General features: G+C 38.9%; 1 protein-coding gene across 2 annotated transcripts; it reads left to right on the top strand.

Annotated features, from left to right (window-relative positions):
- Window positions 1-10,370: 10,370 nt before the first annotated feature.
- On the top strand, window positions 10,371-25,282 carry gabrr3a (gamma-aminobutyric acid type A receptor subunit rho3a). Of its 2 annotated transcripts, XM_012855312.3 has the most exons (9): window positions 10,371-11,022; window positions 11,516-11,628; window positions 17,947-18,014; window positions 18,111-18,334; window positions 19,448-19,530; window positions 22,268-22,405; window positions 23,294-23,446; window positions 23,657-23,850; window positions 23,957-25,282. In XM_012855312.3, exons 1-9 carry the CDS (start codon window positions 10,880-10,882, stop codon window positions 24,257-24,259), a joined length of 1,419 nt encoding a protein of 472 aa, XP_012710766.1. In that variant the 5' UTR covers window positions 10,371-10,879; the 3' UTR covers window positions 24,260-25,282. The 2 variants fall into 2 exon arrangements, with proteins under 2 accessions (XP_012710766.1, XP_021167775.1); XM_021312100.2 differs by lacking the exon at window positions 22,268-22,405 and having other exon boundaries at window positions 10,372-11,022.
- Window positions 25,283-25,756: the final 474 nt, after the last annotated feature.

Here is a 25,756-nt window from a genome sequence, read left to right as displayed (position 1 = left end):
AAAGGAGTATCAACTTGGGGAAAAAAACAAAAACAATCTGTTTATGTTTACATTTTGATAAATTTAGCATGTCGAAAACTTTAAAATGTATATGCTTCTCCATAATCAGAGAAGGATATAATCTGTACTGGACACCAAATCAACCCCTACTTTAAATTACTGACTAGCCTTTTTTGCATGTTTCCACTGATATGATGATTGATCTTTGTTGATTATTTTCAAGTCATCGAGGTTGGAAGGCCCCCTTTTTCCTAATCCTAAGCTTCCTCTACATGCCGAGATGCTAACATCCCTTCTCGTCATAAGAAATATGTTGATAAAGTTAAAAGATTACTTTAAAGCTGAATATGGCAGAGGTGTGAACAATTCTGGATTTAACTGCAAACATACCTCTTTGTCTTGCACACTGCGGCAGAGCTACAATCACTGTGAACAAGACGAAAGCTGCAGAAGCTGCCGTGCTCCACCATGACCTCTGCCGGCTCTTTTCATCCACTCCTGCGAAACACATCTCTGTCACTACAATGCATTTGCTTTTTTTCAGCGCAATACTTAAACAAGACTGACAATCAGAATATATAGGTAGAGAGAGAGAAATAAACATGTCAAACTCACTGACTGGGGCAACAGTGATGTTGACTCTGGTCTGAACGACGTGCCTGCTCTGTAAACCTGAGAAGGTGCAGGTGTACGTTCCAGAGTGTTCCTCGCTGTCTGGCCTGCTGAGCAGGAGTGACCCGTCCCCTTGCAGAAGCAGGTCCGGGTCAAGGAGCGCTTGGTCCTCCCACATGTTGACCATGTGTCCCGTTCTGTTGTCGTATTTTAAGATCAGCGTCTGCTCCGTAGGAAAGGAGATGGTCCAGGTGAGGGAAAAATTCAGGAGACTGCGGGGAGCCATGCATGAGATGGACAGTGGGCGACCCTCTTCGTGTGTTATATCCTCTGAATAAAAAATAAATAAAAAAAAGGAAATCTGGTGTTAACGGCCCGTTATTTATGAGAACTAACTCTTAGTGTGACTGACGTTTCAAGAAAAGCACCTTGGTTCTTCCGAGAAGCTGTCCACACCTGGCTTCTGTCAGCCGACATGAAAGAGCAGAAGTAGGTGCGGTCGGATAGATTACCCACAATCCTCAGCATGCTCTCCACATTAAAGAGGCCCTTGTGATCTGTGGTCCTGATGGTGGAATTTTCCAGAGCCCCCTGAGCTGAGGTGGGCTCCGTGGCCCACGTCACCCGCGGCATGGGGTAAACGTTGTGAGACGTGCAGGTCACCGTCTCGTCGCTCATCTCCATGGTTACTGACTGGATCGGCGCTGCGCGAGAAGCAGAATAAGACGGTTTCAGCTTTTAAAAGTCGTACGGCACGGTTCTGAGGAAGGGACAGCCAGAAATAAACAGGGTGCTGCTTTGATGTGAGCAGAAAGGCAAACAAGGGCAGACAAAGATTTATTCTATTCTTTAGAGCTTAGTGATATATTTCACAGTAGCAGCGCTGGCTTTTAGCAGAACAAGTGTTTTAGTCTAATCTCTTCTTAATGGTGCTTTTTCTGCTGCACTTTAATGCCCTCGTTCTCTACTTTTGCAGTGGGTCAGTGGGGCAGACAAAATACACGAGCTTTCTCCTCTTTCAACCCTCCACAACAATTTAAAGTGAAGATAAACAAAAAAAAATCTCCTTTTCATTGTATGAACACAAGATTTATAGGGAATTTAACTCTTTTCTAAGCAGTAACCTTCTAAATAAAACCAATAATTGAAATATAATTCAGCCTTTACTTTTTTCTGCATTACTTCAATTGCAGTACAAATTAATTTACACTAAATTGGGTATACTGTATGTTCTAGACTAAATCTATTTTTGTCATAAATTAAAAAAGAAAGTATGTTTATTATGTCTAGTAAGTTGTAACAGCCTGGAGGTGGTATTTACGTGGTGGATTTTAGGTGCTAGAAGAAAAACTAATTTGAGGCAGCAGAAGTAGGGGTTTGAGCTGACACTATGAAAGGGCCTGCGTCTCTGACTATTGAGAGATGTGCTGATGGCCACAATCACAATCACTGTTGGGTGACGTGCAGGTTGGAACCTCAAAAATCAGTCCTTGTTCAGATCAGTGAACACGTCATTCAAAAAACTACCAACTACCATCTAACAATAGTGAGCATTTGAGAGTTTATTTAGAAGAAAACCTTTTCCTGCTTCATGTCTGAGCGTCATCCTGTCAAGCTTTCAGCTTCTGCCTCTCATGAAACATACAGGACTTGGAAATGTTAGCAGCTTTTAAGTAATGTCTGATTTTAAGAAAATGGTCTTGGGCCCAAAGTTATTCATACCTCTGGCAGATTTAAATCATAAAATCTTTTTTCACTTGACCAAAATTTTTCTTCTGACTGGAAATGGTATATGATGTGGATCAAACTATGATATCCACTTCTCCCAGTGTGGCTCACAAAATGCTGGATAGCCTTTTGAGAAATCTGATTAAAGCAAAGAAGAATATTTGATATTCTGCTCTGCGATCAGATATAACAAAAACAGTTTGGACACATTGATTTAGCCCTAATTATTTCTATAAAAAGGAGAACAATTCAACACCATCCCACAGTCAAGCATGGCGGTGGGAACATAATAATTTTTTTACAAAGACCTATTGGGACAGTGACACCAATCAAGGTAAACTGCTCATGAAAATGCGGCAAAAGAAAAAAAGAAAAAAATATGTTCAACAATGACACATCAATTGCTGTCTGTAGAAAATTTGAGTTTAATGTAATACTGAATATTCAAACATGAATATGACCCTAAACAGAGTAAAGGTGGTAAAGAAATGGCAAGCAAACAAAAATGTCAATTTTTTGGGGGTTGCCCAGTCAGAGTACCAACTTGAATCAGAGGATCTATGGCAGGAGCAAAAAATATGAGTAATAGCGAGGAGGGCTTCCCTCAAAGACCTGTAGTTCATCTCAAAATATGAATGGTCAAAGAAACCAGTGGAGACATGTGGAAAACTTTGCAAAATCTTTGTGTTTGTTTGTTCGATTAATTGTTGATGCATTAGCAGGAGGTTCAAAATTGCTCTATATTTTCTCCATGTGTGAATAGTGGCTCTCAACTGGAGTCTCAAAGCCTTAGAAAAATGGCATTGGAACCCTTTCCAGTGTTTTTACTTTTCGATATCATAGCATGATGCGTTGCTTTTTGAGATATTTTGCCTACATCATGTTGTCAGATGGGTTCTATTTGCTGATTGTACGGGTCTGGCAGTAAAAGGGTCTGCGTGTGACTGGAGAATTGTAACCAAAAAAAACGGGACTGATCACAGTTCACTCATGATTTGACATGTGGGCCAATTACGAACATAGACCCAGCTTGGTTTGGGTTCGATTTTCATTAATAAATGAGAGCACTGTTTGAAAATTGCTGAAATATTTAAGTTTCACAACAAAGCATTACCAGAAGAAATATGTACACTGCAAAAACGGATCTAAAAATAAGTAAAATGTTCTTTAAGTTAGTGTATTTATCCTTGATTTGAGCAGGTAAATAATATTATTTGCCAATGAAATGAGTATTTTGACCCCAAAAATAAGATAATTAGACATCCTGCACTTGAAATAAGATGATGGAGATGAATTGTTCCTATTTTATGTGCAAAATTCTTATTCCATTGGCAAATCATCTTGTTTACCTGCTCAAATCAAGGACAATTACAAACATGTTATATGCAGTGTAAGAGGGCAACAGATTCAACTTCTTTTTTTGGTAATCAAGAGTACAGGCAGTCGTTTTCTAAACCAAAATACCTTCATTAATATCTATCAATTTAGAGCAGTCTGAATTGGGTTAATTGTTTTTAATGCTTTTAATCAGTTTTCAAGTTTGCTTTCTGACCTTTCTTACACAATAAAGCCCCAGGCTGCTGAGGCTTTGTGGGAAATGGTGGGAGTGGGGAGGAAAGGAAAAAGTTCCACCTACCCAAAATGGGCTTGAGGTAATTTTTCAGGTGGAGTCATTGAGCTCATCATTGCAACCCTTTAAAGATTTATCACATTAAAATTGGAGCCATTACACCATAGAAAGATAAACAGGCATAAGACTTAATTGACTGACCGTACAAACCTTTTACCTCCAAGTTGACAAAGATCTCCTGGTTGCCTTTCCGTGTGCTCGTGTAGCACTTGTACCTGCCCTTGTCTTGAACTTTAACCCTCCTTAGAAGCAGCGAAGCGTTTCCTTGAGTGATGTGGGAGTTGAACAGAGATGTTCTGCCGCTGAAGTGCTTGTTTTGGAGTCCAAACTGGTCTTTGTGGTAATAGTAGCTGTGAACAGGGATTTGCTGCTTGTACCAGTGGATTACCACTGTGCCAGTGGGTCTGAAGCTGCATGGTAGGACACAGTCATCTCCGATGACGCAAGTGACGTTCAGGTCTGGTAACAAGACTGAAAACATAGTTACAATGGGGATTCAATAGCAGTTTTTTTTATTAGGTACATGTGTTGTTTTGCTTCAGTGATCACTAGAGATAGGCACCAGTTTTATCTGAAAGTGTCACATCTACATACATAAAAAAACAAAACCTGCCCTTTCACCCAGTCTGATTTTATTAATTTTTTGCTTTGGGGACACAAGTTGGACAACTTTTAAACATATCCGATTTCGATCCAGTTTTTTTGGTTCCCACCATCCGAAAGCATGTTTGGTTAGTTTAGCCTCTATACCTTGCCCCAAGCATGTGTCTGCATGGTTGTTAACTGGTGATCTGTCCAGGTTGCATCCAGCGTCTTGTTCACTGAGACTAGCACCTTCAAAGGTTAAAAATCCTCTTATTGTTAGAGGCATAATAACTGAATAAATGTATACAATATGCAACAAAAATAAATCACAGTCAGACATTCAAATGTTACTCAAAGCAGGCAAATCATTTTAAAATGCACCTTTTGAAACAATAAAAGTCACAACCTCTAAATAAAGAACGTGCTCAGATGATGATGTAGTTTATGTAACAGTCATGGTAATCACAGAATGGATTGCTTTACTGACCAAATAAATAAATAAAACGTTGTGTGGATGTATGGTCACTTCTTGGTGCAGCATAAATAGGCTGAAGTGGCCAATTTTGCTTCAAAAATCATCAGAAAGCCAGGGTGACCCACTACAAACAGCCTCTCTCATTGATACACGTTTAGTCCAATGATTATGAAGCAATTGGAATTGTTTTTGGTTTCTTAAAAGAAATGCAAGAACAAGACACTTTATGTTTAAACAACTACAAAAATCTTGAGCAAGAGATCAACAGCCATACCACCCAAACCAAGAGGAGTGCAGTGAGTATAAAGTTTATAATGTAAGCTAAAATGCTTTCTTTTACTATGTTTTTTTCCCCCTTTTAGTTCTCCTCTGCTGGTACAAAATGTCTGCTGAAGTTTCTAGGTCCAATTATTGCCAGTTATTAGCAATTATTATTACTGATGTGTTTGAGTGATGCTATACCCTACATCTGCAGCAATAGCTCGAAGGGACATTTTAGGTCCAAAAAGCATGAGAAAAGTGACCACTGGCAGACTTGTCGAATTTGAATGGCATTACAGATGCTGTCCTCGGTAATGTTTTGACAGCTAAAATAATGTAAATCACCACAGGATAACTCAGATTGAATATGTGGAGAAAAGTGAAACAGAGACATCCATATATAAATAATTAGAGGTACATACATCCAACCATTGTTTGAGTTGCATCCTTGCAGGGGGGCTGGTATTTATCTCCATTTATCTTTATTTATCTTGGCAAAAAGTGGGGTGTTTTGTCTTTGGAACCCAAAATGTCTACTTTGTTTCTACCATGTGAGAAAACCCATGTCATTAATCCGTGGTGGCATCACATGTCTTAAGATGAAACTCGATGTTGTGGTTGGTTAAGGACATAATTGATTCATCTAAAGCTTTGTCCATTGTCGTTTTGGCTTCTCAATTTATCCCCTTTTTTATGATGCAGAGTCCCCTTTTCTGCCACATTTCCCTTAAAATCATCCTTATTTCTGTGTCAAGCATACAGGCTTTCATGTTACGCATCACACTCAGTTTTTATCACTTTTTCGGATAGCTCCTCAGATTGTATTTTGTGGGGTTTTTTTTGTGTTATTTTCCCCCGTTTGATTGTGTTTTGATTAACTTTTTCACCAGGACTTATTTAGTTCCCTAATGCATTTTCGCCCCTATTCTCTTTCCCCCTCATACATGCCTCCAGTGTGCAGGTGTGCTGACCTGGTTCTGACTGTTCGTTCTTAGCAATGAAACTCTCTGTTTTCCCCCGTTTAAGTTTTTCACTCTTCTTGACCGACTTCGACAGATTTGCAGCAATGTTTAGGCAGTTATGTTCATGAATGAAGCGTTACATACCTTTGGAATAGGTCCACAAAAACTTCCCTGAGAAAATTAGCAGCATGAGGAGAAGTCCCTGTGTTTCCGCCATGCCAGCCACTTTCTGCAGAGGTGTTGAACCTGTAACAGTCTTCGGCTGGCTTGTGTGTGAAAAACACACTGGTGTGCAGTGAGCTGTTTCTATGTTATTCCACTTTACATCCTTCCTCACACTAATGAAACATGGACTAATTAACCAGGTGGGTAAAAGTTTAACCAGCTTCATGGTGCTGGGAGCAACACTTAACACCTCTTCTGCAATAGCTTGCTTAAAAACACTTTCTTTCTTTTGTGATCTCAAAATGAGTTTACACCAGAACTGCTAGGCTGAAATGAATATGTTCAATCAGCAAAGAGGAGTACAGAAGAGATAAGTTTTAGTGTGCATAAAATTAGAAAACAGTGTTTTTTTCCATTCCTACGTAAAGGGCAAAAGGCATCCTAAAAACAGTGGCAGTGTCTTAAAGATGTTACAGTAAATAATTTCACCTTTAAGCCGATTTTCAACTGCACTTTATTGTACTGATGGATATTGCACTTAATCTTCTTTTTAATGTCCAAAACTCTACTGCTTTTTTTTTTAGAGTAACTGCTGATAACAAATTGCACTTTCCATGTAAAATTGCTGTTTTATTTTGAGTGTTTTTGTAGTGTGTGCTACTGACCTCTTAACCAGGTCACCCCCGTAAAAGAGACATTGGTCTCATTTTTTTTTCTTTTTTGTCTTTTGTCCTGGTTAAATAAAGGTTAAATAAAATGTTTGGTAACCAAACTGAACAGAGGAAAGCAACATGATCACCCCTGCTTGAAAAATATACTAATTTGACATTGTCTGCATTGTGTCTTAAAGCCTTTTAATGAAAGCTTGTAATTTTGTGCTTTTCTTAAAAAAAAAAAACAAAAAAACACTATAACAATCATTTGCACTGTGTATCTGGTTTACACCCTGTAACAGCTGGGATAGTCTGGAGGCGAGCACAAACAGATAATGGATGGACAGATTTTAAAAAATCATATTTGTAAAGCATAGGTACCAGTGGTCCCCTTTTTAAATGCTGTTTTGCTGAGTTCTGGGGGCCACGCATAGGAAGTCAGGTCAAAGTGTGAGCAGCTGTCCTGCAGCTGCAGGGTCACATGTATGTGTGTACCAAGATCCACGTGCTTGATTCTTTAAGATGGCGTTGCTCATCTGTGCCCTCATTCAACTTTAATCCCAGATTAAAAGGAGCATGCCACTAGTGCCACGCTGACCATGTCGAGTTATATCCCTGCAACCACTTTTCTGTTTCAGGTCTTTGTTTCTTTTTTGATTATGTTTGAAACATAGATTTTTTTTTAACCGGTTTTGTTTCCGGGCTTTGACCGAGCCATTCTAACAACTGAATACACTTTGATCTGAACTCTTCCGATGTAGCTCTGGTAGGACATTTAAGGTTGTCGTCCAACTTGAAATGTGGATAGCCATCTCAGTTTCAAGTCTTTTGCATCTAATGGGTTTCCTCTCAAGGTTTTCTTGTTTTTAGCTTCTTCCATCTTCCCATCAACCCTGACCAACTTTTCTGTCCATACTGAAGATAAAAACATCCCCACAGCATGAACCTCCCACCGCCATCTTTCATGGCGGGGATGATGTGCGTTCATAGTGTTTTGCCGGCATGTTGCAAATGTGCTGTTTAACATGTGTGGTGATCCTTCTTGATTTAGTGCATTTGTATAGTTACATCAAGAAAAAGAATCACAATATGTGAACTAGCTATGCAACATGGATTTAAATTTCACATTAAAGAAAGAGCAGCATGGTGGGTGGGTAGACAGGTAGAAGGGTAAATACATTGTATGTGCTACTGTTTCTAATGAGTGCATCAAGATCTAAGCAACTCTGATAATCACCAACCTAGATCGGGAATTCTAAATGGGGCAATGCGGTCTGCAGACTTTTAATTTACATAAATCCAAATGCTCTGTGGTTTTATCTTTCTCGTCATGTGTCCATCAGCAGGAAGGAAACTGATGTCCTTTGTGTACTTGCCTTCATTTAGGTGAATCTTGCTTTAAAGGAACTATACCTAAAGCAAACCATGAGTGAGAAGAACAGTCTAGTTTGAACTGTAAGCCAACTTCCCAAAGAGAATCTCTTGACATAAACGAGCGCGCCTCAATCCTCCGGAGGAAACAAAGCTTCATCTAAGGACTTTTCTTCCCTTTCTTTGGCATAAATGGCTGCAACTAATAATATTTTCCTATGTGAATGGTCAACACTTAAATGCATGCCATGCTGTTTTGTTTGCATACCATTTCTTGCACGAGCTGGAGGAGCTGCTGCTTAGCAACGTATCCGCACCTTGTTGTCCCATTAGGAGACAAAAATCATCCCGGGTTGTTGCCATTTCGTCACCTATTCCTACTAAAAAAAGGTCTGGACTTGCTCGACCGTGCAATCAATTAGTCAACTGTTATCATCAAATGATGTCTTTTAAATCCATAAAACATTATGTAAAAAGCATTTTTCTTAACCAGACAAAGATAATTTGAGGTTCCTTTATGGTTAATTTAAAAGTCCCTGGTGTTTGCTCAGAATGCCATCAGTTCATAACTAGTGTTGCACCGATGCCATTTTTTGACCCCCATACCGATACCCAATACCTGGCTGTGCAGTATTGGCTAATACCGATACCATCTGTTTGAAATTGATGTGTGTGTGTGTGTGTGTGTATATATGAAGAACTGCATACTACTTAGGGTAGTAGAACTTTTTATTGCCTACCTGGAATGGGTGACAATAGTTGAATAAACTTTTGGCTCTCAAAGGCCAAAATAGTGCAACATTGGTGAAATTATAACATGTATAATAGTAGTGCAACAGTAAGACAGTAAAATTACATTAATAATTGAATAATCTATTTTTAACCCTAAGTTTTGGCTCTTAAATGCCAAAATAGTGCAACTTTCATGAACTTATATAACATGTATAATACTAGTTGGGAGAGAGAAGGCTGCGTTCAAGTGACATACAAACATCAAAATGGTATCGGTGCCCTATTTGTGGGTACTCGCCGATACCGATACCACCATATTAGTGCTGGATCGGGGCCCCGTCCGATACGGGTATCGGTATCGGTGCAACACTATTCATAATCTGACTTTCGGCAGATGGATTTTGTTCTGCAGAGCTCCACATATCCATCTGGGATCGCTCCACTGGAGATGTATCTCAGAAGGACGGGATCTTATCAAAAATCCTTGCAGATGAATGGCAAAGTGCATACTGACGTGCTACTTTGCCATTTGGAAGACAAAGCTCTTGCCAAACCCAGTCAGGAGAAGGGCGAATACATTGTTTCCACTAAAAAAAAAAGCCTCCAAAGCTGTTTTCAGGTGTTCTTTTAAATAATTAATATTCGGTAGACTGGACAACACTGATGAAAAAGCAGCATCGATGTTGCCGCTTGCTTCCTCGCTGCGAGCTGCCATTGTTGTCTGAATCCAAACAGTTTCTTCTCTGATAGGTCACATCTACGAAAATCCCACTCGGGGATCCTGATTGGCTCGTCCATTTTATGTGCCATTGAAATCCCTCCCAATGGCAGCGATTCCAAATGGATGTGTGGAGCCGTGTGGAGCTCGGCGGAACTACATCCATCTGGCCAGAGTCAGGTCGATCAGTTAATTTTTCTTCAAATCATGAAAAGTAATAAAATATATAAAGAGGGGCTTCTGTCAAACATCAGTCAGTTCCCTGAACCTATATGAAGCGAGAACAGTTGTGGGATCATATGGTCAGGCTTGCATGCCAAACAACCAGAGGCCATAAGTTCAGTGTTTACTGAAGCCACCGCAGACATATGCTCGCATCTGACTCTCGCTTGATGGGATCATTCGGCTCCTCTTGACACAGCTGAGCACAACTCGGGGGTTGGCAAATCCTGCGCCGTACAAAACTAGGCTACAGGGTTTTTATTTTCATCTGGCCCGGACGATGATGAAACTGGCGGTAGTATTATGAGCTGTCCCCGCCCTGCACCGCCCGCAGTTTGTAGGTTACTGAAAGATTTCACCACCCACAGCAAAGAAGATTAGAGAGGAATTAATGGTATTCCTTTGTCATTATAGGAACAAATTTATATTTGGTTTTAAGTCAGAGGGGTGGGGAGAGCGGGGGAGTCGGAGCAACATGTTGCGTCAGGACAGAGGGATGGCACAGTGACAGGCAAACGCAGCCAGGAGGATGCTCGTGCACTGGCGCTGAGCTGCTGGATATCTCCACTGACGCTCGCCATGTTACGGGACCTGCGAGTAAAAGAGACGGCGGACATGACCTGGTGTTTGCCCGGCGGGACAGAATAAGTGCACCTGGGACATGGACGTGCCACTAGGAGACCGGGACAGCCGTGTCTGGGTGAGACACTGACAAACTGGGAGGGACGTTCGGGTTCCTCTTGCATCTGAAGCCCCTGCTCAATCATGAGACTGGCCCTCCTGGCCTTGAGACTGATGGTTTTGGCCTGGCTGTGGCCTGTCACTCAGCTCAACAGCAGCACTTTCCCTAACAAGAAAAGGCACAAAGAGGTCTACGTTGGGGAGAGCAATAAAGTAAAGCATGGGGGGTAAGATCCTTCTTATTTCTCCTGGTAAAAAGCCTAACCTTTGCCGTCTCTCCCGCAAGCTAGTTGTCTCGGATCCGCTTGCATAATGGATCCCACCGACTCCATTAATGTCATGTTGGTGGATCGAGGTCAGAGCAGCGAGTGAATCATGTGACTCTGGAGGTACATTTTGCTCAGACATTTCTCTCTGCACGAAGACATTGTTGTGCATGTTATTAAAGCCAGCTTTGGATTGTTTCTAGGAAGACACTAATCACCTCAGGAGGCAGATGAAAGAGCGTTGCCACATTATCTTTGACCCAATTACGAGTGCCAGCACCCTGAATGTAACTGAACTGATTTTATGCGGGTCAAGGCTCTCGGTTTTAATCAGAGCTAAAGTGCAATTAGCCGTCACTCAGTCTCCCGACCAGATGTTGCTTCTGTTTAAAGTGTGTTTTTGTTAGAGAGAGAATGGCTGAGCTGTCATTTGGTCTTTTTGTTTTTCTTCCAGACGGGTGGATCTCAAGATGAAAAAGCTGGACAGCACAAAGTCCCTGTTAATTAAATCTGAGCAACTGCTTCGGATTGAAGATCATGACTTTGCAATGCGTCCAGGCTTTGGAGGTAAGAAAGCTTAGTACAATACAGTTTATTTAAATACTAATAGTGCCACTATTAAGAGTCGCCAAAAAGATGCTTTTGATATTTAACTTTCAACCGGTCCACCCACTAATTTAATTTAAGATATTTCTCTAATTTCGTTCCAATAAATAATGGCTTTCCAGATAATGTAATCAACCAAACGTGGGTTATTGTGTTTGTCTGTCAAAACAAGCACTCAAAAAACCTTGCTGACCTAGATTATCGGCTGCATGAGACGATGACTGCAGCGGAGCAGAGAAAATAATCTGAACAGTGTTCCTAATTCTGTGGCTTCATACACTTTTAAGGACAGTTCACTTTTTTTAATTTACAATGTATTTTACATACCTAAATGGTAAGTAATTATTATTGTAAGATATGTTATAAATTCTTGGACTATTGCAATGAATGTGCCCATGTTGTTAACACATTAAATATAAACTTCTGTACAAGTCCTATTCCCTCACTATGTGTTTTCACTGAAGGCTTCTACGGAAAGTTTTTATATATAGACTTCTATATTACATTTTATTTATTCGTTAACATTTTATGATTTGCTCATTATAATAGTTGCATAGCCTTTTGAAGAACCTCAAATATTAAAAAGATCACTATTTTATGCATGTTTTTCAAGAATTTGTCGAAAATGTCTTTGTTTTTTTATTCATTTACACAAATTTGGAAAAACCAAAGGACTTAGGGACAGTTTTCTGGGTTGCCACTTTAAAGGCCAGCAAGTTACTAGAACAACATGACATATTCTTAATTATTGCGATCCTGTTCATCAAAACACTTCTAGGCATAATGAGGGGTACCAAAAACATCCTCAATAAATAAATAAATAAAATAACAAAAAATGTTAGGGTACAAGTTGGTGATGATCGGTGTATCAGACCTGTGGTCATTTCTCAAAAGTAGCTGCATAGCTAGAAACCAAACCAATACACGGTGATGAATCCCAAGTACTAATAAGGCCCAACAAATTGTCATCCAGCATGCCAGAATAACTTACAGGAGCCCCAGAAAAGGATCAATATTGTAAATGTTGACTTTAACATACATTTGGGGTGGTCCAACGTCAGTTTGCTTTGTTGCCAAATCACACCCCTATTTTTTAGCCATGCTTTCATCCCTTTCTGCTTCTATTTCATGCATGTAAAAATACCATTTTGTACCCACGTACTTAGGTGATTTATATTAGTTTTTCTTTTATAAATGGTTATAAAAGACTAAAGTTTCACAGCAATTTCTTTAAAAAGTTTACTATCAGTAAAATACCTTTTATTCCACTCAATTTCCTATTATTTTGGATCTAAACCCACATTTGGGCCAGTTGACACTCATTATATATAGCACACTATGACAGCGAATAAACCAAATAATTCTGGCAGCACTCCTGCTGGTAGATAATGTTTATTACAGAACCACATTTATCCACCATGAACAAAGCATAGAAAACTACTTTAAATCACTGGCTGTCAAAGAGGGTACATCCACCTGGCACATAGGAACTGATGCATGATCGGTACAAAATGTCCCAGGGTAGACGGCTCCATTTCATACCAAAAAGCTCTGTTATGAAACTACCAAGACTGAAAAGGTACAAAATGACAAAGCAGCAAAATGACCAGGATCTATTTGAGGTTTTAAGATTTTAAAATGTACATAAACGTTTTCGTTGTTCTTCAGCATATCGCGGAAACATGTAAAGATGCAAACCGAACCCAAATGTCCAGAGAACAGCCCCAGGGGGCCATTTGTGGCCACTAGAAGGATTTTGTGTGGCCCATAATTTAAGAAAGTTGCATATCTGACCCGCCAACACAAGCAATTGATGCATATAGGAACTGCATCAATACGGTTTTAGTATTTTATTAGCGATATATGTTTCACTTTAATTTCAATTGTATAAAAAATGTGGACCACAAACATAAAACAATTTTTTGTACTTAAACAGATTTGGGTGCACCCATCTATTAAACTTGGCAAAATATTACAAGAATTTTAGAAGAAGGAGTCACCCCTATACCAATATTTGACAAAATTGACAAGAAATTATTTATTTTTTTAGACCAGCAGAATAGAAAGCAGTTCACTCCAAAGAAATGTAAGAAATTGCCTTGATTTTCTTAAGGCAAACATGTGAAACCCTTATCAAGTTCCAGTTCTATAATTATTTACGGATTATTTTTTATCTTAAAATAATTTTACAATATCAATGTACATATGTATAGATTTAAAAACAGACAAAAAATATATATCCATCCAAAACATGAGAATGGACATAATAATGATAAATAAACCTGTCGACATAATTATAAAGATAAAGCCATGGTGGAACCCTAAAACACCTGCCATGCTGTTGCAGTTTGGCCGCCTGTACCTTATCATTTTAGCTGCACAGCAGCGCCATTTATCAAAAATACCTTTCTGTGCAGACCCCCCTCTGGCAAAATATAATCCATTCCACTCCAGTATTAGATTGCAGTTGTACACTGATGGTTGGGAGCATTTAACCTCATTAGGTAATGGCACTTTGAGAAGGACATGTTTAAAAAGTGCGTCATAGGTTGCACATGTTCTGTCATTAGATGATCATTTAGGAAGCATGATAGTTACTATAAGAAGACCTACAGATTTAATGCACAGACTCAAAAACAGCAGGGCTCCAACTGCAGGTTGCCCAAGTAAGAGCCGACAGAATTAACAAAGGTGTTGAAACGTTTTCTGAAAAAACGAACGAAAGTCCGATTATGCATGTTTGCTGTTGCCATGACTCAGATATCTGTGAATTTGCTCAGCCAATGCACAGCTTCTGCTTTATATCATGTAGTATTTCCAACCCCTTGCAGCGTTTCTGACATTAGCAGTTAAACCAGCTGGAGCTCACCCAGCCCTGTTTGTTTTCCTGCTTGTCTGTACATTTAGCTTTAGCCCCCAGTATTGTCCCAGGGTTTACTCAGGTCATGTGAACTGAAAGTCTTACTGATGGGATTGTTATAAGCAGTGATTATTTTTTTTATTTTTTTTTATTGCTGTATGCAGGATTAGGCAATGACTCAAACTGAAATAGACAGCCACAGAACATGAACTTGACAAAAAAAAAAAAGTTTTAATCCATGCAGGCTGTTAACTATGTAACCCCTCAAATATTTTTGTCGGAGATGATCTTGCAGCACATTTCTCAGATTAAAAAAAGTTTCCGAAAACAAATTTTGTACTGAAAATAGGTCACACATGGTACACTGACGCATCATCCTTCAGGCTCTTCAGATCCTAGCGTCAATCAGTTATTTTCCATCTGCGATTTGAAATAAATGATTCATGTCTGGGCCTTTACGGTATCTAAGGCCCTGTTAAATCACAGTAATAACAACTGTCCTGGTTGAGCTGGATGTAAAGATAAGATATATTGTTTATGTATAGGATTGAGATGTGCTTGACACATTTTTATGGGGCCATTTAATGCATGGGACATTGATCCATGAATGTGCATCCATCTGCTGGTTCCTGCTCCTGAAAGTTTTGCTGCTTTGTAAATAATTATTGTACAAAAAGCTCTGGCTAAAAAGAAGTAAATATGTGACACACTGCCATTGAGTATCGATTGCCTCAAAAAATAAATAAACAATTTACAAAAAAAAAAGTCAAGCAAATGATTTTAATTTGAAACATTGCATTTAATAAATACACTTTTTATGGTAAATGTGTGAATGTTCAAAGTCATAGATAAAAAAAATATATATATTTAAATCTGAATTGATTTTAATTTTAATGTATTACACAAATGGCCTTATTTAAATGTAAAACTAGATATACCTATTTCAGTTTTTATTTATCTTATAAATCCTGTTCTGTGGTTCTCAATGAAATAATCTAAGATGTTGCCACTTGTCAAATACACTTTAACATCAGATGATCTGATTGATCTAGATCTTACCTTGCCCGCTGACGATGCATAGGACTCACGCATAAAATAAATTCATGAAGTGGTGCAGCAAGTGACCCATGATTAAATAAATGACAAATCAATTGCATATGCCTTTGGTAAAGGAAATCATTTAAAACATAATTGAAAGAATAAACTATTTGGTAAAGTATTAAAAATAATACAATTCAATCCAATTTTATTTATAAAGCGCCAAATCACAACAAATGTCATTTACAAACTCAAATTCAGTCAAATCATCCAGACTGTTAAAAAAGTTTCCTATCAAAGAAAACCCAAAAGATTGCATCAAGTCTTGACAAGCAGCATTCACTCCTCCTGAAAGAGCGTAGAGCCACAGTGGACAGTCGTCTGTGTTGTCGATTGCTTTGCAGCAATCCCTCATACTGAGCATGCATGAAGCGACAGTGGAGAGGAAAACTCCCCATTAACAGGAAGGAAACCCTCCAGCAGAACTAGACTCAGTGTGAACGGTCATCTGCCTCGACCGACTGGGGTTAAAGCACAGAAGCATACATTTATCCAGGAGTACTTTCTGCTATATGGTAATGACAGATGATCTATTTACGTTTTTAAACATTAAAATAATAACAAACAATGCAAATTGGAGAACTGTAGGATAACTCAGCAGAGTGTGAAAAATAGACCCTGATGTCCTCCAGCAGCCTAAGCCTATAGCAGCATAACTATAGAGGTAGCTCAGGGTAACATGAGCCACTCTAACTATAAGCTTTGTCAAAAAGGAAAGTTTTAAGCCTAGTCTTAAAAGTAGACAGGGTGTCTGCCTCACGGACTAAAACTGGGAGTTGGTTCCACAGGAGAGGAGCCTGATAGCTAAAGGATCTGCCTCCCATTCTACTTTTAGAGACTAGGAACCACCAGCAGACCTGCAGTCTGAGAGTGAAGTGGAGCTTAATTATTAAGGGCTTTATACGTGAGAAGGAGAATTTTAAATGGTATTCTTGATTTAACAGGAAGCCAATGAAGGGAAGCTGAAATATGAGAAATATTATCTCACTTGTTGATTTTCATAAGAACTCTTGCTGCAGCATTTTGGATCAGCCGAAGGCCTCAAAGTGCATTTTGTGGACTTCCTGATAGTAAAGCATTACAATAGTCCAGCCTTGAAGTAACAATACATTATTTCTTTTAACAAATTAATGATACATTTAAGCAATCGGATAACCAAGGATTTTTTTATCAATGAATTGTGGCGCTGATGTACCTATATGCAGCATTTATCCATTTATTTTACTTTCATTATGGGATGTATAAATAATTGATGAATAATTAACATATTTATTAATACAAGGACTTCTCCCTGATAGAATATACTGCCGATCTGGCTCTCGAAGCTTCTCTGGAGGATGTTGTTAACTCTCTATTCTTTTAGTCAACAATCTCGCCACTTGGCTTGACACCGGCTATCTTAGAGAAACCAAAAAGCTTTGTCTGGGAGGGAAGTTCAAGATAGCACATCAGGATCAGTATTCAGGCGAATAATTAGAAAAGATCAGGCAGGGGACCAGGTAACTAATTTGAAATATGTTGGTGCTATTGTACCAACATATTTTAGGCTTTCTTTCCAATTCTATTTAGGTTATACTTATAAAAAGTCAGGAAGACTCTCTCTTTTGAGGTAATTACAAAGCTTTAATGCCAGTAAACACATGTTAACCACGGTCTATAGGTTAGTGCATGTTTACTGAAAATAGTTTACTGAAACAGTTATCTCCCCTAACCTTTCCTTTGAACATTAAAACAAACTAAATTGGGTGATCAAAAATTCCAGTAAGAAAGAAAGTTGGCTTGAAACAGTTGTTGCTATCATGCAAAAGACTTAAAGGGGAGATATTGTGCAAACCTCACCTTTTTAGCCCTTTAACATTTGGAATGATATGACAATGGCATGATATGTCCCCTTTAAAGTACCACCAGCATAAAAAAAATTCCCATGAGAAGTCATTCATTCCTTGGGCTTGAGGCCTTTTATGGTACTCCCAATGTTTTTATATGATGGACAGGCAGACATGTTACAATAAGGTTACAGTGGAAGGTACAGTAGGAGCTACTAGCCATAGGATCTCTTGTAAACATGTTTTTATGTACATGTCATCAGGACCTATAATAGAGTGCATGGACATATTAGTTATGTGACTGTCTATTTTCCAGCAGGAGGCTGTTTATAGTAAATTGGTTTGATCAGGTGTCAGAACTGAGTGTAATAGATAATCTTTATATTACATTATTGACACACATAACGTTGTCAGATGAAAAGACAAACAATTTGGACAATATTTTATCTCAAAATTGTTTGACTGTTGTTTTCTTTTATTTCAACATTTTTGCAGGTTCTGCTCTTCCAGTTGGAATAGATGTCCAGGTAGAGAGCATTGACAGCATATCTGAAGTAAACATGGTACGAGCCTCTGGGATTCCTGTAGTTAATATGATCTGTTAGGCCCAAATGCCATTTATTGATTTCTCTCTTTGACTTTGCTTCACTCTTCTTCAGGACTTCACCATGACCCTCTATTTGAGGCATTACTGGCAAGACGATCGGCTGGCTTTCCCCTCCAGCAGCAATAAAAGTCGAACTTTCGATGCGCGCCTCGTCAAGAAAATTTGGGTTCCAGATGTGTTCTTTGTCCATTCGAAGCGTTCATTTATCCATGATACAACTATGGAGAACATTATGCTGAGGGTTTTTCCTGATGGAAATATTCTCTACAGTGTCAGGTAAAAAAAAGTCTTTTAGTCATTGAGCTCATCTGTAATCTCTTTCGGAGTTTGTATAAATCATCAAATAGTTTATCATCATCATCATCATCATCATCATCATCATCATCATCATCATCATCATCATTATCATCATCATCATCATCATCAGATGACTGGTTCTATTCGTGATTCATTTTATTACTTTTTACTGATGATTACTCCTCTCTAATGCTCAATTATCTTTCATAAACTAGAATAACACAATAAACATAGTAAGAAAAATATGATTAATTCTAGTCAAGAAATGTCTAGTTAGTTCAGTCCAGTAAGTCTCTAAAGATGCTAAAAGTTTACCCACACTGGTTGTAGTCAAATATTTTTCCTCTATATACTGTAAGCAGTTATTAAATTTTTAAAGGAGCAATAAGAAATATTTCACCACTATGGAGTGCTTCAGCACTGTCTGTAGACCTAAACAAGATGTGTGACAAGCCGTGCCTCTCTGCCGCCCTGCCCCTCCTTTCCCATCTCATGCGTCGCCTCATTTGCGCATATTTGCAAAGGATAAATTCACAGCAAAAACAGCTTCACCTTTCGGAGGAACATTTCTAGTGAAGAAGTGAGTACCTCATAACTTTATCATGCTGTTAGCGCTGCTCTGACGGTGGCGTTTTAGGGCAGGGAGGGGCTAAGCCTGAGTGGCAGCTGTTCACATACACGTACATGCGTGTACATGCATGTACATGTCCTGCTATGTAAAAAAGAAACTGGAGAACAACAAAGAGAGATGTAGTGTGACGTTATACCCTAGTCCATCTGCAATATCACCTTTAGTTCTTCACATCTTTGTATTCAAATGAAATTTCACTTAGTAGTCCTTTAAAAAGAAACAGTCAGCAGAGTAACATAACAAGGCAGAAAATTAGGCCTCGCAGAATTAATTAGATGGATTTCATCCACAGATGTCAACAATATGGTTTCCTCTCATTGCAGTTACAAACTGCCACCAGATAATACCACACACAGTGTTTCCTTTTTTCTTTTTCTTTTTTGGTTTTGAGTGAACAAAGTTGCTCAGACTGAGTGATTTGAATTGTGTGGGTGTTTGTGTAATTTTAAGTTGTGTTTTAGGATCACAGTGACTGCTCTGTGCTCAATGGACTTCAGTAGCTTCCCTCTGGACACCCAGAACTGCTCTCTGGAGCTGGAGAGCTGTGAGTATTAAACTAAAGTCAGGGGGAAATGGCTCCTCCAAATGAACTTCTTGGACAACTAATGCTGTTTGTGGACAAACATGATTCCATTATTGACCGTACTGGAGTTAATTTATTGATTAAAAAATTGTTTACGCAGTGTCTTGCAAAAATACTCACACCCTTTAAACTTGTCACATTGTGTCATATTAGAACCACAACCATTACTGTAGTTTATTGATTTTATTCAATATACAAACAAAAAGTAGTGCATAAGCGGGAAGTGAGCAAAAAGCATACACCATAATACATTTTTAAGAAATTCTGAAGGGTGCAAAGTGCATCAGCCTCCTTCACTCTGACATCCTTCCAACCAGCTGTACTGTGAAGACCTCTGTATTTTTATATAAACATTAGTGAACAGTCATCTCACAGCGCACTGTTCAGTTCTTCAGCCTCCACTGAAGGAGGATGACACAACTTCAAAATCTACCTACATATGGCCGCCCGCCTGGGTGAGCTGCAGAGATCCACAGCAGGGGTGTAATCTGTCAACAGGGCAACTTGTGCACTCTGTGAATCAGCCCTTGGTAGAAGAGTATTAAGAAGAAAGTCATTGCTCAAAGAAAACCATAAGAAGTTCTGTTAGCGGTTTGCCGCAAGACACAACAAAGACGTGGAAGAAGGTGCTCCAGTCAGATGAGATGCGAATGAAACTTTTTAACCAACATGCAAAATGCTATGTTTGGCACAAAACTAACACTGCACATTCCACTGCCCTTAGCACAGCATCTCCATGTTGACACATGGCAGTATTATGCTGGGAGTGATGCTTGTCTTCAACAGGACCTGGAAAGTTGATCCGAACAAAATGGAAAGCTAAAAGGAGCTATTCACTCTCTGTCCAATTCAAATGAGCTTGAACTAATAGGAAACATTACAGCCTCTAGATGTGCAAAGCTGGTCAAGACACACCCCTTAACAACTTGTGTCATTTTCCTTCCAATTCACTAAAATGCATTACTTTGTGTTGGTCCATCACATAAAATTCCCATGAAATACTTCAAGGTTTTCGTTGTAACTTAGTCAAATGTGAAAAAGTTCAAGAGGTTGGAATACTTTTGCAAGGCACTGTGTATGAATGTCATTTAGATGTTGGGTTGAACACGTATTTTCTGACCCTCTTCTCATTTTAAAGGGGACCTATTATGTAAAATGCATGTTTTGTATGTGTTTGTACTTGCATTTGGGACTCCACTACTTCTAGAAACAGTCCAGGCACTAAAAAGAATACCCACTCAGTTGTTTTTTGGCAATAAGTAGAGCTGGGAAATAAATCGCATTTGCGATATAATTGCCGTTTAAAAAAAATTAAATTTACAAATCCCAGAGGTCTGCATTTTTTGGCTATGTAACAATTAATGAATAAGACACGTCCTTTAGGTGTCGGTAATATGTATAAAGTGGGTTTGCCTCCACATGGAAGCGAAGAGAGTTGCAGCAGTGAGATAATGTTTATATAATCAATACTTTTTTTTGCCAGAACCTTTCAGGAACCTCACCATAGCATTAAGTACCATCAAACTGTTTAAGGCATAGACTTGTTTGTTGGTTGCACTTTATGTTCAACAAGGATTGATGTCCAACTCAACGAGGTATTCTCTTGAATAATAATATTCAGTTAAATGTCTTGTTTAACTGAATAAAAAATCGGCGGGCACTACCCCTCACCTAGCAACCCAGCCGAGCCCAGCCGCTCACCAAGCAATCCAAGCTGGGCTTTGCCCACTAAATCATTAGAAGAAGAGCATGTTTGGTCAGCTGGTTTTACAGCTGTATGCGCTGTACAACGGCTGCTGGAAAAGACAAGGCTGTTGCACTCGGCTGTTCTTCACCTTCTCTATCAACCCAGATGCCCACCAAGCTGTGAGATGGGCCGAAACAGCTCTGATCCGCAGGAGGCAGGGCTGAGACTGAGCTCTGAACAGACACGGATCACTCACAGCCCATTCAGTATGGGCTTTGTTGTTTTTCAGCTTGATAAACATCATGTGTGGCGTGTGGCATGTGCATGTGATGTGAGGAAAATGCGCGTGTCTCACACTCAATCCACGCGGCTTGAGAGCTCAGCTAATGCTAACAATAAGTTACTGATAGCCCGGTATATCACTCTGAAACATTACCCACAAAAAGTGTGCATATACTGTCAGAAATGTAGTAAACTGAAAGTAACAGATTGCTTCTGACTCATGGTAAAAGATGTACTGTTGTACCATTGTGCATCTGTTTGCAGCCATTTTCATGTGTCTAAAATATGAGCGTAAAGATTGAATTGGGGGCGTGGCTAGCTACAGCTTATTTGCATAAAAGTGACAGAGCTCATTCTGAAAGAGTTGAACAGAAATAGGATGAACCGAAGAGGTGAAATCTCATTATCTGAGAATGATTTTGTGCAAAAAAATATAACCAACATGTTAGACCTATTCTACCTATAGACCTATCCTAACTTGTTTAAAAGGAAGCATAATAGGTCCCCTTTAAGATTGCTTATTTAAATTTTCTGGGGGTTCTTTTGTGTTTTCAGCACCTTTTCTCTCTGAGTTACATAGTCACAACATGGAGCTTGATCTTAGAGGAAAGGGAGACGTCCAGTATAAAACAAACTACCTCCTTTCCTCTGAGAAAAACCTCCATGATTCGTCTAAGAGAGGCAAACGTGAAGCTCTCGTCCCACTGTTCCTTCTCTCCTCTCTTTAAGATGCTTACAATGAGAACGACCTAATGCTCTACTGGAAGAACGGGAACGATTCATTAAGGACTGATGAGATTGTGCTCTCTCAGTTTTTTATTGAAGACTTCCAGCCTTCCTTTGGGCTTGCCTTCTACAGCAGCACTGGTATGTGAGGCTGGGGCTCTCTGAGCTGTGTCCACTTTAGAGACAACCAGAGAGCCCCTGACCTGCTCTCTTTACTATAAAAAGTGAAAGAATGTTGCATTTTTTTGTAATTTACCTTTTCAAGTTGATATTTTCTAATAATATCCCCCTGTGGCTTTGTAGTATATAAAAATAAAAATTTTGAAAGCTTTTTCTTCCTCATAAAATCAACTTTTAATGGACCATTTTGTTACAAGCTTTCAGTAGCTCTGTAGGTCAAAATGTCGTTAGTTTTGTCTTCAAGGGACTAGTTTATGTTACAACTTTCTTAAATATTACACATACACGGAAATAAATTAACATAAGGTTAAAACAGCTGCTCTTTAATTCAATATATAATAATGAACGGACAGGAAAAGCATCACCGTAGCCCCTGGGTAAAAAGAAAAAATATTGATTTCCATAGCTGTTTGTGGGAAAACTGATGCTAAACAGCACTCAAATGATTAGTTTTGAATCAATATTTCTTTACACCGTAAAAGGGTATTGAGTTGTCGTGATATGGAAATGATGAAAGACCTTTGTAGAAAAGCATTCATCAAAATACATCCAAGTAAACAATGTTGATTTTTTATTTATTTTTTTAGTTTATTCACTCAGCGCCAAATAGCACCATATCTCATCTCAAAGTACCTTAAAAAACAAAACAGATTCACATGCCAAGCTAACGATAAACTTGAACAGAAAGGAAACATGTAAGCCCAGTCTTGAAAGCAGACTTAGCAGTGTCCGCCTAAAGGACAATTTAAATTTTGCGCAAATATTCATGATGTATTTTGCTTTATTTTCCTTAATGATGGTGATGTGGTTGCTCTCCTTTGTTCACTTATCGGTTTTGCACCGTTCCAGGTTGGTACAACCGACTCTACATAAACTTCATCCTGAGGAGGCACATCTTCTTCTTCATGCTACAGACTTATTTTCCAACCATGCTCATGGTGATGCTGTCATGGGTGTCTTTCTGGATTGACAGGAGAGCCGTACCTGCCCGTGTCTCACTGGGTAAAGATGAAATTTAAGCAACAAAGAAAAAATTATTTTGCACCATAAACTATGTCAAGTGAAAAAAGTGCATGAAAGTAAAGCAGAGGATGTTTTTAAAGGAGACAAAATGCTGATCTGGTGTGTTGACTAACCCCATAGCGTTTTTTTTTTTTACATTTTTTCTCTGCTTTAATATATCTGTATGTATGTGTGTGTTTGTGTGTATAGGCATCACCACCGTTCTAACCATGTCCACCATTATCACCGGTGTCTCCGCCTCAATGCCACAAGTGTCTTACGTCAAAGCCGTAGACATCTACTTGTGGGCAAGCTTCCTGTTTGTCTTTTTGTCCGTCATCGAGTACGCCGCTGTCAACTATTTCACCACGGTGGAGGAGATGAAGAAGCTGAAGAATGCAAAGGTCTTACCCGTTCTGGCTTTGGTTCCCTTCTCGATGTCTTCCCCAAACCTCTGTGATTATTTTTGATGTTCACGTCGTCCGCTCTGTTCTCCTCCTGTCGCTGCAGATCCCCAGCAACTTCAATGCCACCGAGGCCATGGCCTTCGACGGGTGCTTCCACGACAACGACATTGACCTGGCTCCTTTCCCAGAGGTCCCCATCACCCCGAACACAGACAGAAACACCCAGTCTCGAAACTCCACTGCGTCTGCTCCCATGGAGGGAACCAGGCTCCATCGCAGGAACACCCTGAAATACAACCTGAGCTTCATCAGGAGCAACAGCTACATGATCGACTCTTGCTCCAGAGTCATCTTCCCTCTGGCTTATTTGCTATTTAACATCATTTACTGGAGTTTGTATTCGTAGGACGTTTGTTAAAAGACTTTTACAATTTAAACCTTGCTAATCACCATATTTGCTGGTTCATCCTAGCACAATGACCTTTTGTTAGCGCAATGTTCTATGTCTTTTATGATGTTTTAGATTCAAGAAGCTGAGATCGGCCGTTACAGCAAATACAGGGCAAACATTATAAGCCGGTATCCTTTGAAATGGTGTGTAAAAAAAATACTTTAAAATAAATCTTTTATTGCGGTAAAATCGTTATATTGAAAATTGTAGACAAGTCTAACTTGATTCGAGACAACTTTACTCAGTGAGAGAGAAACCCAATGTTAAGAAAACTGTCAACCCCAAGAGACAGCTAATAACAGCCCTGCTGACTACGGTGGCTGGTAAGATATGAAATATAAGAAATATGGATCCTCGTCCAGGTTATAGCCCCTGACCTCAGTGTCATGTCTTATTTAGAAGTCCAAGCAAACAGAAATCAATTATCAATTTAATCCGTTCAACGGTTTTTGAAACTACAAATACATTTTTAAGGAATACTTGGAGGTACCGCAGATAATTTTTCTAAAATGATTTCTTAAAATGGGATTTTTTTTGTTCCCCTATTGTATAAAGGTACTCAGATTTTAATAAAAATAATTGTATTAAGGCTCTTTACAAATATTTACCAGTGGTGCCAGTGAAGTTGTCTATCTGGAGCCATAATTTTCCAAAGTCTTAAGCAATTATTTTCATTTTATTTTGTTTTATTTTTGTGCTTGATTTGGCACAAAGCAATATTTTGTATTATTATTATTTGTGTGTCCTGTCTTGGGATTTCAGGTATGTCATATAAAAAAGGTGGTTGCCTACATGTACCGGGAAAGCTTTCTTCTACATAAAGTATATCTAAGCATAGTATCCTAATTGCAGGATGAACTTTATTAAATCAAGAATGCATCTCTTATTAAAGTAGACAGGCCACAACAGAGAAATGGGAACTTGTACAAAGCGATATATTCTCCAACATCTTTACAAATAAATTTATGGTCTTACATAGATGTGTGTCAAGTTTCTTTCTGGCTAATCATTACTTTCATTTACTCTTTTGTTAAGATGCACTGAAAAAGTTAAAGAGGGTCACTAAGCGTTGTATGAAACTCAGTCCATCACAGGGGAACACAGAGACAACACAAAGAACCATGCAGCCACGCACTTTTAAAGTGAACATTTACCCCAACAGACATGTTTTTGGACTGTGGGAGGAAGCTGACATCCCAGCAGAGAACTTATGTATCATAAAGGGGAAAAAAAAAACTGTATTTGCTACAGACAGCAAATAAAAAAAAACAACAAAAAAAAAAACATGTCTGTTGCACCACCAATATTACCCTATCCATAAAGGCACTTCTCCAAAGCCTATAGCCGGGATTTAAGTTACAGTATTCATACCTAGGAAGATAAGTTGTACCAAAAAAAAAAAAAAAACACTGAAAAGATCCAAAATACCTACAAGAACAGGCAGACAGATGG

The sequence above is a fragment of the Fundulus heteroclitus genome, chromosome 11, assembly GCF_011125445.2.
Source record: "Fundulus heteroclitus isolate FHET01 chromosome 11, MU-UCD_Fhet_4.1, whole genome shotgun sequence".
NCBI lineage: Eukaryota > Metazoa > Chordata > Actinopteri > Cyprinodontiformes > Fundulidae > Fundulus > Fundulus heteroclitus.
The sequence above is the reverse complement of the archived record's forward strand: the minus strand, read 5'-3'. Positions and strand labels throughout refer to the sequence as shown.

Coding starts and splice junctions, on each gene's coding strand:
- gabrr3a (XM_012855312.3), top strand. CDS start 10,880: ATGAGACTGGCCCTCCTGGCCTTGAGACTGATGGTTTTGGCCTGGCTG. Junction 19,531..22,267: donor CTCTCTGGAGCTGGAGAGCT/GTGAGTATTAAA, acceptor CCTCTCTTTAAG/ATGCTTACAATGAGAACGAC. Junction 23,851..23,956: donor AGAAGCTGAAGAATGCAAAG/GTCTTACCCGTT, acceptor CTGTCGCTGCAG/ATCCCCAGCAACTTCAATGC.